This window comes from Dipodomys merriami, unplaced genomic scaffold (assembly GCF_024711535.1).
Source record: "Dipodomys merriami isolate MVZ:Mamm:240054 unplaced genomic scaffold, mDipMer1.0.p SCAF_9, whole genome shotgun sequence".
NCBI classification, from domain to species: Eukaryota; Metazoa; Chordata; class Mammalia; order Rodentia; family Heteromyidae; genus Dipodomys; species Dipodomys merriami.
Genome location: NW_027206512.1, coordinates 20,782,198 through 20,795,622, shown reverse-complemented (window position 1 = coordinate 20,795,622; position 13,425 = coordinate 20,782,198). Strand labels below are relative to the sequence as shown.

Genomic DNA, 13,425 nt, shown 5'->3' with positions numbered 1-13,425 from the left:
AGAAGGTACTTTGTAAAACTGGAAACAAGGAAAACCTGCACAGAAGCAATTTATGACTTCTTTATCTATCAATAGGGGAATATTAAAAAAATACATTTGTTCTTAAGTATGCAGATTTTTAAAAAAGATGATCTACATATATTGACACCAAGAAAGCAAGAGGTAATATACATCATTCATACAATTTTTCTTTCTTTTTTTTCTTTTTTGCTAGTCTGGGCCTGGGTGCTGTCCCTGAGCTCCTTCTGCTCAAAGCTAGCACTCTACCATTTGGGCCACAGCACCACTGCCAGCTTTTTCTGTGATTAATTGGTGATAAGAATCTCATGGACTTCCCTGCCTGGGCTGGCTTTGAACCAAGTTCCTCAGATCCCAGCCTCCTGATTACCTAGGATTACAGGTGTAAGCCGCTGACACCTGCCTTTTATATAGTTTTTAAATGAACTACATATGTAAGAATTTATGGACATAAACTCATATAAAAGTGTATAGGAAGGTGGCTCAGTGGTACAGCGCTTGCCTTCCATGCATGAGGCCATGGTTTTGATTCCTCAGCACCACATAAGCAGAAAAAGCCGGAAGTGGTACTGTGGCTCAAGTGGTAGAGCACTAGCCTTGGGCTGAAGAGCTGAGAGACAGTGCCCAGGCCCAGAGTTCAGGCCATGACAAACAAAAAAGTATCCAAAATAAATGAGAAGCTTAAGTAATACATGGTAAACAAAATTGTCAATAGCACCTGAAATTTTTTTTTTTTGGTTGGTTGTAGGGCTTGAACTCAGAGCCTGAGCACTGTCCTTGAGCCTGTTTGTGCTTAAGGCTCGCACTCTACCACTAAAGCAATAGCACTACTTCCAGTTTTTGAGTGTCAAGGGGACTTTCTGCCTGGGCTGGCTTCAAACCATGATCCTCAGATCTCAGCCTCCTGAGTAGTTAGGATTACAGGCATGAGCCACTGGCACCGGCTAATATATGGAATTTTTCGCCATGAATAGTCGTTGCTCACACATTGTGTGAGCAATGACATCACTGTCTGGATCTAGTTAGTAAAGGATAAAATGACAAAGTAAGTTTGTGCCTTTTTTTTAAACTTCTAATATTTCTAAAAAGTTTGATCAGATCTTAAATCTTAGCTTTCTCCATTTAAAGCTACCAATATTTTCTTTTCTTCCTGCACTGTGAATTTATTTCTGTGGTACAATACTAACTCAATAATATGGTGGCAGCAATGATAATTCTAAATTTATATAAAGCCAGTTATAGCTTCAGAACTAAAAACAAAGCTGAAGAAATTATGAATCTAAGTCTACATGGAATAGAATCTTAATGTGGAACTCAATAAAAAAAAAAGACAAACAGATTTTTCTTTTACATAAGCAGCCGAAGATTTCACAATTTAAGCTCAGAGCAGTAAGAAAACCTGAAGAATTGTAAAATCTCAAAGGATCTATGATTAAACCAACCTCCGATTCTGAGTCGCTGTCCTGTTTCTCATCTTCATCTTTCCCAAGGAAGAATGTCAAAGCAGCTACTAATATCTAAAGATAATCACAAAGTCTACTTAACTCAGCTTACATCAAAAAACAAATACTTTTTTTTCCCCAAAACTTTTTTTTTTGGTCAGTTGTGGGGCTTGAACTCAGGGCCTGGGTACTGTCCCAGAGCAATTTTGCTCAAGGCTAGCATTCTACCACTTTAAATCACAGCTCCACTTCTAGTTTTTGACTGGTTAATGGAGATGAGTCTCATGGGGACTTTTCTGCCCAGGCTGGCTCTCAACTGTGATCCTCAGGTCTCAGCCTCCTGGATTACAGGCATGAGCCGTCTGCTCCTGGAGAACAAACACTTTTCTTTTGTCGCTTATACATGTATTAGCTAGGATCTGAAGAAATTGAAAGGGTATTATGATTTTATTGTGATTTTTATTATGATTTCCTTTTTCTTAATTAGGTAACTGCTGTTATGGTGTCACTGGTCCTTTGAATCTTTAGGGCTGGGTGGTGTAGCTTAGTCAAGTGCATGCTTAACAAGTCCTGTGCCCAAGTCCCAACACTACCAAAAAGACTTTTTTTTTGGTAGTCATGGGCTTGACTGTGGGCCTGTGCGCTGAGCTCTTCAGCTCAAGGTGAGCCCTGTACCGCTTGAGCCACAGTGCCACTTCCGGTTTCCTGGTAGTTTATTGGAGGTAAGTGTCTCACAGACTTTCCTGCCTGGCTGGCTTGGAACTGCGATCCTCAGATCTCAGCCTCCTGAGTAGCTAAGATTATAGGCGTAAGCCACCAGTGCCCAGTTCCAAAAAGACTTTTTAACTATATAAAAATCTCCAGGTTCTTGCTGGGAAGGTAGCTCAGTGGTAGAGTGCTTGCCTTGCATGCATGAGGCCCTGGGTTCGATTCCTCAGCACCACATAAGCAAAAAGAAAAAAGCCGAAAGTGGCGCTGTGGCTCAAGTGGTAGAACACTAGCCTTGAGCTGAGGGACAGCACCCAGGCCCAGAGTTCAGGCCCCACAAACGGACCCCCCCCCAAAAAACAAACAAACAAACAAAAAACCCTCCAGGTTCTATATTAATCTCTAAGGTTGACTGTCAATTTCTACATTCCTGAAAGCCAGACACTGGAACCTTTCAAACACAAAGGTCGGGCACAGTCCATATAGCTTTTTACCTGTGCCCATGTCCAATAGAAGCATGAAGCATCAGCAAAAATATGAGTAGTTTTTACCTATTCAGTGTTTAAAAGCTCATGATAATTCTGACTTCTCAAGCAGTCAAAGTACAAAGAAAGCAAGCATCACTGAACACTCTTCATGGCCATGCCACGTCTTCCTTCACTCCTGATCCTTCATCTCCCCTCCCTCCACCATGCACCTTACACATGATCTCATGCCCACCTTGGTGATCTTAGAGAAACATGCAGTTGTGATAACATTCACAGTTTTGGCATCATTCCTGGAGGGAAACAAGGAGTGTTCTGAAGTCAATTTTCATTCTTCCATACTGCCAGGCACAGACAATTACACAAGTAATACAATAAATACTGACATTGGGCTGGGAAGGTGGCCCAGTGGTAGAACGCTTGCCTTGCATGCTTGAGGCCCTGGGTTGATTCCCCAGCACCACATAAGCAAAAAGAAAAAAAAAAAAGCAGGAAGTGGCGCTGTGGCTCAAGTGGTAGAGCGCTAGCCTTGAGCTGAAGAGCTGAGGGACAGCGCCCAGGCCCAGAGTTCAGACCCCACAACCGGACCCAAAAAAAATAAAAAAATAAAAAAATAAATACTGACATTAACATCATAGGTTGCAGGGTGGGGGTGGGGACCGGGGGGAGGATGGAATGGGAAATGGAAACAAAGGAGGAGGCTACAATGCTTGATAATAAATGTACTCATTATCTTGCTCATGTAATTGTAACCCCTCTGTATTTTCACAATAAAAATAAATAAATATTTAAAAAATCATAGGTTGCTAAATCAATGAACCACAAGTGGAGTATTTAGTTAGATTTTAGCCCACTCACATCAAATTTATAGCCACTAAGCTGAAATATTAAATCATTTAAAAGAATAACTTGGGTTGGGAAGATGGCTCAGTGGGAGAGTGTTTGCCTCACATGCATGAGGACCTTGGGTTCGATTCCTCAGCACTACATAAACAGAAAAAGCTGGAAGTGGCACTGTAGCTCAAGTGGTAGAGCGCTAGCCTTGAGCTGAAGAGTTGAAGGACAGTGCCCTGGCCCAGGGTTCAAGTCCCAAAATTGACCAAAAAAAAGTGGGGGTGGGGGGGCAGAGGGAGATGGAGGGCAAGGATAGTAAGGGGAAACAAAGGAGGGGGCAATAATGCTTGATAAGAAATGTATTCATTACCTTGCTCGTGTAATTGTAACCCCTCTGGTACAGTGTATTCACAATAAAAAAAACTTATTAATAAAAAAAAGAAAGAAAAAAGAATAACATCCCATTCAAGGTACATGGGAACAATTTTAACACACTAGAAGGAACATAATCTATAATCCAGCAAAATTCAACCTCAGTTAATGGTTCAAACCATAATTAATGTATGTTAAATAAAAGCTCAGGAAGAAGGTAAGGTACTGTGGTTCACGCCTATAATCCTAGCAACTTGGGAGGCTGAGATCAGGAAAATCGTGAATCAAGGGTAGCATAGGCAGAAAATTCAACAGACACCATCTCAATGGAAGAAGCTGAGCAAGCTGGCATGCCCCTGGCATCCCACATACACTGAGAAGGGAATAATAGGACTGTAGCCCAGGAATACACAGGATGCTTATTTCAAAATAACCAGTGTGAAAAAGAGCTGGATGCATGTCTCAGCAGTAACACGCCTGTCTAGCAAGCTTAAGGTACAAATTCAAACCCAGTACTAGGAAAAAAAATCTAGGAAGAAACACCGTAATTTTTAAAAAAATGATGATCGTCTCTAAGTGGTGATTATATGCAATTAAAAAAAAGGGTTTCAGCCAGGCATCGGTGGCTCACACCTGTAATCCTAGCTACTCAGAAGGCTGAGATCTGAGGATCGTGGTTCAAAGACAGCCCATGCAGGAAACTCCATGAGACTCTTATATCCAATAAAACCACTCAAAAAACTGGAAGTGGGGCTGTGGCTCAAGTGGTAGAGTACTCGCCTTGAGCTGAAGAGCTGAGGGACAGCGCCCAAGCCCAGAGTTCAAGCCCAACGACCCACCAAAAAAAAAAAAAAAAGGGGGGGGGTTTCTAAGACAGTGAAGGGATCAAAGTACATTATACATATACATGAAGACAGAATAATGAAATTCATCCAATACTGTACTCAAAGGGGGTAAGGGCTACAGGACTATCACAGAGGGCGTAAACTTGTTCAAAGTACACTGTACCAATCTACAGATTATTACAATGAACCCTTCTCTACTATTAACATATGCTAATAAAAAAAGCTTTTCTTGTCTCTCCAAATATTCTGCAGCAATGATTGCTCCCAGTAAAAGTTAGTACTAAAGACCTGGGGCAGAGCACTGTACCAATGAGAAACACCACACACTATTTTATACATACAGCATGAATTGATTTCAAAGTCTGCAAAGTGGCTGGCCAATACAGGTTTAGGGGTTAGATAGATCTGGGTTTAAATTTTAGCCCTGCCTCTTAATAGCTAAACTATATCTATTAACTTCTGTTTTTTTTTGTTTTTGTTTTTGTTTTTGGTCATGGGGCTTGAACTCTGGGCCTAGGCACTGTCCCTCAGCTCTTCAGCTCAAGCGAATAACTCTACTACTTGAGCCACTGCGCCACTTCCAGTTTTCTGGTAGTTAACTGGAGATAAGAGTCCCATAGGTATTTCTGCCTGGGCTGGCTTTGAACTGTGATCCTCAGCTCTCAGCCTCCTGAGTAGCTAGGATTACAGGTATGAGCCACTAGCGCCAAGCTATTAACTTGTTTTCGTACTTATAAAACGGAATGATTCTAGACACATTTTTTTCTCAACTTGCTTTAAAGGCTGAACAAGGTACTAAGAAGTATAGGTCCGAAGTACTATGAAGTAAGGTACTGAGCATGTCAGTACTTGCTCAGGAGATGCAAACAAAGTTATTAGTCTTCTGTAGTTTTAGTTCCAATTTAATGCATGACAGAGAAATAATGAAGAGTGTAAGATTAAAAAAAAAAGACTGAATCCTGTATTAATTATATATATAAAAAAAGATCCACTTCTCAAGAGTAAAATGCATGTATCTATTACCAGATATTTCTTCTGTAGAGTTCAATCATCACATCCAAAGACATCTTGGCTGCAGTGGCATTGCTATCTCTTAGCATGGTGTACATGAAATTCTGCAATACCTGAAGAACAGGAAAAGACTTAATATAATACCTTGTTTTTTGTTTTTATTGGTTGTGGGGCCTGAACTCTGGGCCTGGGTACTATCCCTCAGCTCTTCAGCTCAAGGCTAGCACTCTACCATTTGAGCCACAGCACCACTTCTGGCTTTTTCTGCTTGTATGGTGCTGAGAAATTGAACTCAGGGCTTCTTGCACGCGAGGCAAGAACTCTACCACTGAGCTACCTTCCCAGTCCCATAAAACCTTGTTATTCAATGCTGCAAACAGAGAAAATACAGGGTACTTACTATATTCACTTTATTGTTCTTATGTTTTGCATTTATGTTCTTGATGTCAGTCACAATATGTGTGTATAAAGTCTGAGGAAAAGAAACAGAACATACACATCAAATCTAACCATCATTTTTGACCTTGCTAAATTTGGAACAACTGTACACGAACATATGTACGAGACAGTAGGCACTCAGTAACTATTAGCCATTAATACCATATTGTATGTACACAATAGTGGAATTTTTTTTCTATTAAAGTATTCTTAATTATATCCAATGTATAGAGAATTCAAGGGATTCCAAACTCTACATGGTAGAATGAGATATAGGACGAAATATTTTGCTCTTTACCTTTCGCAGAAGCTTATCATGGCAACGCAGAAGTTCAAAGAAGAGTTCTAGCAAACTTGATGGATTGATGAGGTTCTTATTTCTCAGCAAGATCAAAGCTTTGCAAAATGTCTCAGGAAGGAAAAACAAATACCATTATGACAATGGTAAAGTTAATCCAGTAAGAAAATGCAGTATATACATTCTAAACATCTTTCTACCTTTTAATAATGAAGCACTATTTTAGGCAGCGGAACAGTCTCTGGGTTGGGTGTACTCCTGCAATTCTGGCATTCAGGACACTGAAGCAGCAAGATTAATTCAAGGCCAACTTGTGCTACATAGTGAGATGCTGTCCTCCCCACCTCCACCCCTTCAAAAAAGGAAGAGAAGCTGGGCTCTAATGGTTCACACTTAAAATCCTTATAATTGGTAGGCTAAAATCAGGAGAAATCCAGTTCAATGCTGGTCTGAGCAGAAAAGTTCAAGAGACTCTTTCTCAGTGACTGCTAAACCCAGTGGGGTAGCATATTGCAATAGGAAGTTTAACACAGTTATAATAACTGTTATCCTTTAAGACACGAAGCCTAACACAGATGGATCTTACCCAGGCACGTACCTAGACAGGAAATGAGACCTAATCTCAAACAGCAAAACCAGGGCTGGAGGTGTGGCTCAATTGTAAGAATGCTTATTTTGTAAGTACAAAGCCTGAGTTCAAACCCAAGTACCATTTTAAAAAAGGTGGAGGGGGGGGAAGGGGAACAGTGGCTCAATTGTAAGAATGCTTATTTTGTAAGTACAAAGCCTGAGTTCAAACCCAAGTACCATTTTAAAAAAGGTGGGGTGGGGGGGGGGGGAAGGGGAACAGTCTCTCCTCTTCCTAGGATCCAAATAAGAGAATCTCAGGTATCTATTACATAGGAAGTGATACAGGAACAGGACCAGTAAGTTCTGAACGAGGAGGGGCAATTTGTCAGAGGGATGTCAAGAAAGGCCTCTTTGGTTGGTTTGTCTTCTTTCAGTGCTGGGAACAGAACCTAGGGCTGTGCGCATGCTAGGCAAGTAGTCTAGCACTGAGCTACAGTCCAAACAAGGCCTCTCAGGAGTGTGTCTTTATACAACAACTTGTGATCAATGAGTCCAAAGGGATGAGAGAGGTGAGGCAATAACCCAGCAGACTGCAATAATCAAGGTGAGTTTGTGACTCCTGGTGAGGCATTCCTCTGAAGTGCCATTAGCACTAAGCATGGCCATTAGCACTTACCATACTCTTGCTTAGTAATGCAGCCTACCACCCAAATCCTGGCCTCAAATGCCACTGTTAGTGGGAATAAGAACAGCTGACTCCGTATCTTGGGACAGGAAGAATGGGTGAGAACCATAAGCAGGGGCTTCTGCCAGGATATAAAGTTGCTTGCTAAAACATCAGCGGCACTGGTAAAAGGACTAGGAATATTCCCTAGTCAAGTGGCCACAATTTGACCAAAAAGATACTCAAGCTCAAACAGAGGTTAATACAACTTCAACAGGAAATTACATTGTCAAAGAAACAGAAATGTAAGTTCAATTTTTACTATTAAATAGGGAAGCTAACACTTACATATATTTTGTTTTTTTCACCAAAAAAAATATACTATTTCTGTCACAAGGAAAGAGTAGGAAGAAACTTGGAAAGGATTCCACAAGTCATCCCCAAAAAGCAGGAAAACAAACCAGGTAGCGAGGCCAATATAGAAAATTCCATATCAAAATAAACATTCATTCATTCACTCATTCATTTTTGCCAGTACTAGTGTTTAAACTAAGGGCTATGAGCAGCTTGTTTGCTAGTCTGGGACTCTACCACTTGAGCCATACTTCCTGCAAACAACTAATACTTTTAAGAAACAGGAGGCCCCCAGACCATTTTAGTAACTTCCAGATGTACAAAGCTAAAAGAAAAATATCTTTACTCGGAAAGACATAGCTCTGTATACTTAAAATCTCAAATCTGAATTACCTACGGGACTTGAAGAGTCACCTTACAATAGCAAAAAACTTAAGAGTGGGGTGTGGCTCAAGTAGCAAAGTGCCTACCTGGCAAACAAGAGGACCTGAATTCAAACCCTAGTACTGTCAAAATAAATAAAAGTTGAACACCAATGGCTTATGCCTATAACCCTAGCTACTCAATAGACTAAGATCTGAAGATTGTGATTTGAAGCCAGCCCTACCAACAAAGTCTGTGAGACTCTTATCTCCAATTAACTACCAAAAAAGCTGTAAGTGGAGCTGTGGTTCAAGTGGTAGAGCACTAGCCTTTGGCAAAAAAGCTTAGGGACAGCACCAGGCTTTGAGTTCAAACCCCAGGACTGGCAAAAAATAAAATAAAAAGTCTTACAACTGATCGGGTTTGAGGGGCTGGGAAGGTGGTCCAGTGGTAGAGCGCTTGCCTTGCATGCCTGAGGCCCTGGGTTTGATTCCTCAGCACCACGTAAGCAAAAAGAAAAAAGCCGGAAGTGGTGCTGTGGCTCAAGTGGTAGAGTGCTAGCCTTGAGCTGAAGAGCTGAGGGACAGCGCCCAGGCCCAGAGTTCAGGCCTCACGACCGGACCCAAAAATACGGCCTCACGACCGGACCCAAAAATACAAAAACAAAACAAAAAAACAAAAAAAAAACAAAAAAAACTGATGGGGTTTGAAACCCCTGGGTTGTCAAAACTCACATCCCTATCAGTTAAAAACTACAGCCTGTAACCTAGGCTTGGCTGGTATTTTCCTTTTGATTGAGCCTAGTTAAATTAATGTAATTCTTAACTGGTCATGGTAGCATATGTAGTCCCAGTTACTCAGGAGGCTGAGGTGGGAGGATCATTTTGGCAACACTGCCAGACTAATCTCAAAAAAAAAAAAAAAAGATAAGTCAAGCTAGGTGCTAGTGGCTCATGCCTGTAAATACTAGCTACTCAGGAGGCTGAGATCTGAATATCAAGGTTCAAAGACAGCCCAGGCAGCAAAGTCCCTAAGACTTTTATCTCAAATTAATCACCAGAAAATTGGAAGTGGCACTATGTCTCAAGTGGCAGAGTACTAGCCTTGAGCTGAAGAGTTGAGGAACAGGGCCCAGGCCTGAGTTCAAGCTCCACGACCGACAATAAGCAAACAAACAAACAAATAAAAATAAAAAATCCTAGAGAAGTATAAAAATGATAGAATTCATATAACCTAGCAAAATGTAAGAATATGGTTTTTACAAGTTTTTCATAGGATATAAACACTTTTCTGATAATTTGTGTTAAGAGGTTGCTGTAAAGGGTTAGAAAGACAGATGTATTTATTACACTTGAAAATGTTTGAGCTAGGCTGCTTAGCAGCAAAGTCTGATTCATTACAAGTATTTGTGGGAGTGTATGCTCAGAAAAAAAAGGGAAAAAGCAGGACAGGGCAGAGAAAAGATAAGCTCATCAACAACATGTCCTTGATGTTAGCATGCTATTACCTCATGAACACAATACTATTTTGCGGAGCCAAGTACGGTTCTTACCATTCGAAGATCTGGATCCAAGACGGTATGATTATAGGAGAGAAGTTCTTTCAGCTCTTGAGGGAAGTTACTTAGATGTTCTGGGTAGCAGTGGCCAATCTGTAACAAAGCAAAGACTTCTGAAGTTTCCCTTTTTCTCTCTATAATTCACACGCCCAGATTTAGATGTTCTGCAAAAGGATAGTAGAAGGCTATAGGCTAATGCCTCCTACCTATGAGAATGGTAGTTTTCTAAAAACTACAGTTTTTCTAAAATATTTGTGATATGGCTCAAAACTCACATGTTTGATGAATCTGAAGAAGAAAAACAAACAAAGTGACAGTTGCCTGGGCTCTGTGAAACGATATAGCAAAATTGCTTGACATACCACAGGAAGAAAATGAAATCTGCAATAAGGTAAAGCTTTACAGAACTTGAAGTTTCCACTCCAGAATGGAATGAGGTTAAATATTATTGAGAAAACAGTTTGCAGACTATGTAACACTAAGCTTTGTTTCACTCAGAAATCATCTTCTTACCTGCGCCAGAAACATCACCAGCTCAGCCAGCTCTTTGCTGGGTTTATTTGGTTGTAACTTGAAAACCTCCACATTGGACTTGTAGTGGTTATACTGCTGGTGAAACTGTAGAGAAATGGAATTGAAGTCTGTTACGTTCTATTATATGACTATCTCAGTATAGAATAAAAGTCTACTCATTGATCAAGTGCTTGATAATAGCCTAGAAAAAAAGCTTTGAATGAGTATATAAACATCATTCTCTTTTTCCTTATCTGCATTCTTCCAAATGAGGTTTAAAAAATCAAAACACATCATAGACAATTTGAAGACCCTTTCCTTTGGATTAGAAGATTAGGCAGTGTTGGGTAAGGAATAGTAAGCAAGACCTAAAAACCAGATTCTGCCATTTACTACCTGAATGAACCCTAGAATATTATCTATGTCTGGAGAGTACTCCAATCACCTGAAAAACAACAGCTAGGAAATGGAAAGTGTATGTCAATTATAAAATATTCTCCAGTCAAAATTTTCCTCTTTTAAATATTCATTAAGAGTTTATGTTGGAAAGTCAGGTGTCAGCAGTTCACACTTGTAATCCTAGCTACTCAGGAAGCTGAGATCTCAGGATCGTGGTTCAGTCAGCCCAGGCAGAAAATTCTAAGAGACTCTTATCTCCAGTTAACCACCCAAAAAGCCAGGGATAGTGCCCAGGCCCTGAGTTCAAGCCCCAGTTACAGGCACAGATACACATATGCATACATGTATATGTGTACACACACACACACACATTATTTTATACAAGAGTTCTAGACAGAAAGTGTAAAAACCCAGAGGCAATAGACATTTAGAATAACAGTAGGTTTTCCTCACTTATTCAGTACTTGCCCAGTTCACTGTGTATATATCTCAAATATGTTTAATTCTGACAACAACCCAACAGTAACACTGTTACCCTACAGTAATTCTTGCCATGTTTTGTTTCGTATTGTTTTTCTGTTGTGCTATGGATCAATCCCAGGCCTTGTGCATGTCCAACAAGCATGTTATGGATAAGCTACATCTCAGCTTCATTTGACATTAGCCCTAACTAGTGTAGTGAACTCCAAATTCGCACATCCATTCTCCTGCCTGAGATCTGCCAGGTGTTTTAAACTTAATATAGTCAAAAACAAACTGTTAACAAAACTTTGACATAGCCTTGAGATGATCAAGACTCCCAGCCAGCCCTCATCCCCCTCTCTCTAATCTTCACATTAGTGGCATCCTCATTCTTCAAAGTAGAGCCAGAACATCTAAATTTGTGTGTGTGTGTGTACACACTCAAAACAAGGCATGGGGATCCTGTGTCATAGAGGGCTGTTCCAAACCCTGTAAGTGGCTTTCATCTTGGAAACAGCCAGTGTCCATGAGATACAGCTCCAGCTTACCCCATATTACTCTAACCTTCCTCAAACCTACCTGACATAATGCCTGCCCTCAGGCCTTTATACTTGCTGTTCCTTCTGCCTAGCTTACTCTTCTGCTAAATATGTGCACAGTTCTCCCTCACCCACTTTTTTCAAGGTCTTCCCTGACTACTGAGTTTCTAAAATCCAACACCTGCATCCTACACACACACACACACACACACACACACACACACATCTCCATTATATATGTATACGTATGCACATACACATAAATGTATACACGTATTTCATATGCTCTATGTGTATACACACATATACTTTCTTACATTATTTTCTTTTAAAGAAAAAAACTTCCTGTTTCCATTTTCTAGAGTTCTTTTTTTTTTTCTTTTCTTTTTTTGTCGGTCATGGGGCTTGAACTCTGGGCTTGGGCGCTGTCCCTCAGTTCTTCAGCTCAAGACAAGTGCTCTACCACTTGAGCTACAGCGCCACTTCCTGGAGTTCTTTTCGATAAATACTATTTTATATGATCGGAGGCAGAGAGGCAATGCACCTTTATGTTCCTCCTCTAAGAGTATCCTCCTTCCTATATTACTTTTATATAAAAAAAAGTTCTCCCACATAAGGAATCTCCAAATATGAGTGAGGGCAGTTAAAAGATGAACTGTGTTGGCCACAAAGTAATCACAATGTAGCAAGTGGCACACGCAAAGGTACACAGCTGCCAACTGAATACAGGAAAACCACAACTTCGGCCGTGTCACTTCTCAGTTCAAATGCTTTTAAGCAATACACAAGGTCAGCCTAATGCAAACTCTCGACATCACCACTCACGAAAGCAAATTCTGACTCCAGCTTCCAAGGAGGTACAGGCCAGTTTCACACGGTTATATGGACAGGCTCCCCCCATCCTGCCCCCGGGTGCGGAGTAAGGGACTCGGCTCCTGTGACAGCTCAGGACTCGGCCCTCGGGGCCCGCGATTTCGCACGGTCCCGGGCTCGCTGCCGTCAGGCGGTTCTGAAGGCAGGGAGGCCGGCCGGGCTTCTCCCCGCCTCGGTGACAGCAGAGGAGCCGAGACGCCAAGGCAACCGTACAGGGCGCTTCCGGAGAGGCGGCCCGCCTCCACCCTCGGTGGAGTCCCCAGCTTCCGAGGGACCCCCGGACCTGGCGCGGCCGGCCGGGCCCGCCCCACGCCCCGGCCCCGGCCCGCCCCACGCCCCGGCCTCGGCCCCCCCCCACGCCCCGGTCCGCCCCACGCCCCGGCCCCGGCCCCGGCCCGCCCCACGCCCCGGCCCCGGCCTCGGCCCCGGTCCGCCCCACGCCCCGGCCTCGGCCCCGGTCCGCCCCACGCCCCGGCCCCGGCCCGCCCCACGCCCCGGCCCCGGTCTCGGCCTCAGTCCGCCCCACGCCCCGGCCTCGGCCCCGGCCCGCCCCACGCCCCGGCCCCGGCCCGCCCCACGCCCCGGCCCCGGCCCCGGCCCGCCCCACGCCCCGGCCCCGGCCTCGGCCCCGGCCTCGGCCCCGGTCCGCCCCACGCCCCGGCCTCGGCCCCGGTCCGCC

At 42.7% G+C, this 13,425-nt stretch overlaps 1 protein-coding gene across 3 annotated transcripts in view; it reads right to left on the bottom strand.

The window, feature by feature from the left end:
* The window catches only part of Sdad1 (SDA1 domain containing 1), a 33,194-nt gene that overhangs the window by 19,401 nt on the left and 368 nt on the right, over positions 1-13,425 (bottom strand). For 2 of the 3 annotated variants that reach the window (XM_070012817.1, XM_070012818.1), the window contains exons 2-8: positions 10,474-10,578; positions 9,955-10,053; positions 6,452-6,562; positions 6,116-6,187; positions 5,728-5,828; positions 2,889-2,946; positions 1,461-1,535 (exon numbers count right to left, since the gene is read on the bottom strand). In XM_070012817.1, the coding sequence (XP_069868918.1) occupies positions 1,461-1,535; positions 2,889-2,946; positions 5,728-5,828; positions 6,116-6,187; positions 6,452-6,562; positions 9,955-10,053; positions 10,474-10,578 (621 nt within the window). Of the gene's footprint in view, positions 1-1,460; positions 1,536-2,888; positions 2,947-5,727; positions 5,829-6,115; positions 6,188-6,451; positions 6,563-9,954; positions 10,054-10,473; positions 10,579-12,698; positions 12,743-13,425 lie in introns of those variants that run through there. The other variant, XM_070012819.1, reaches the window with a different exon arrangement.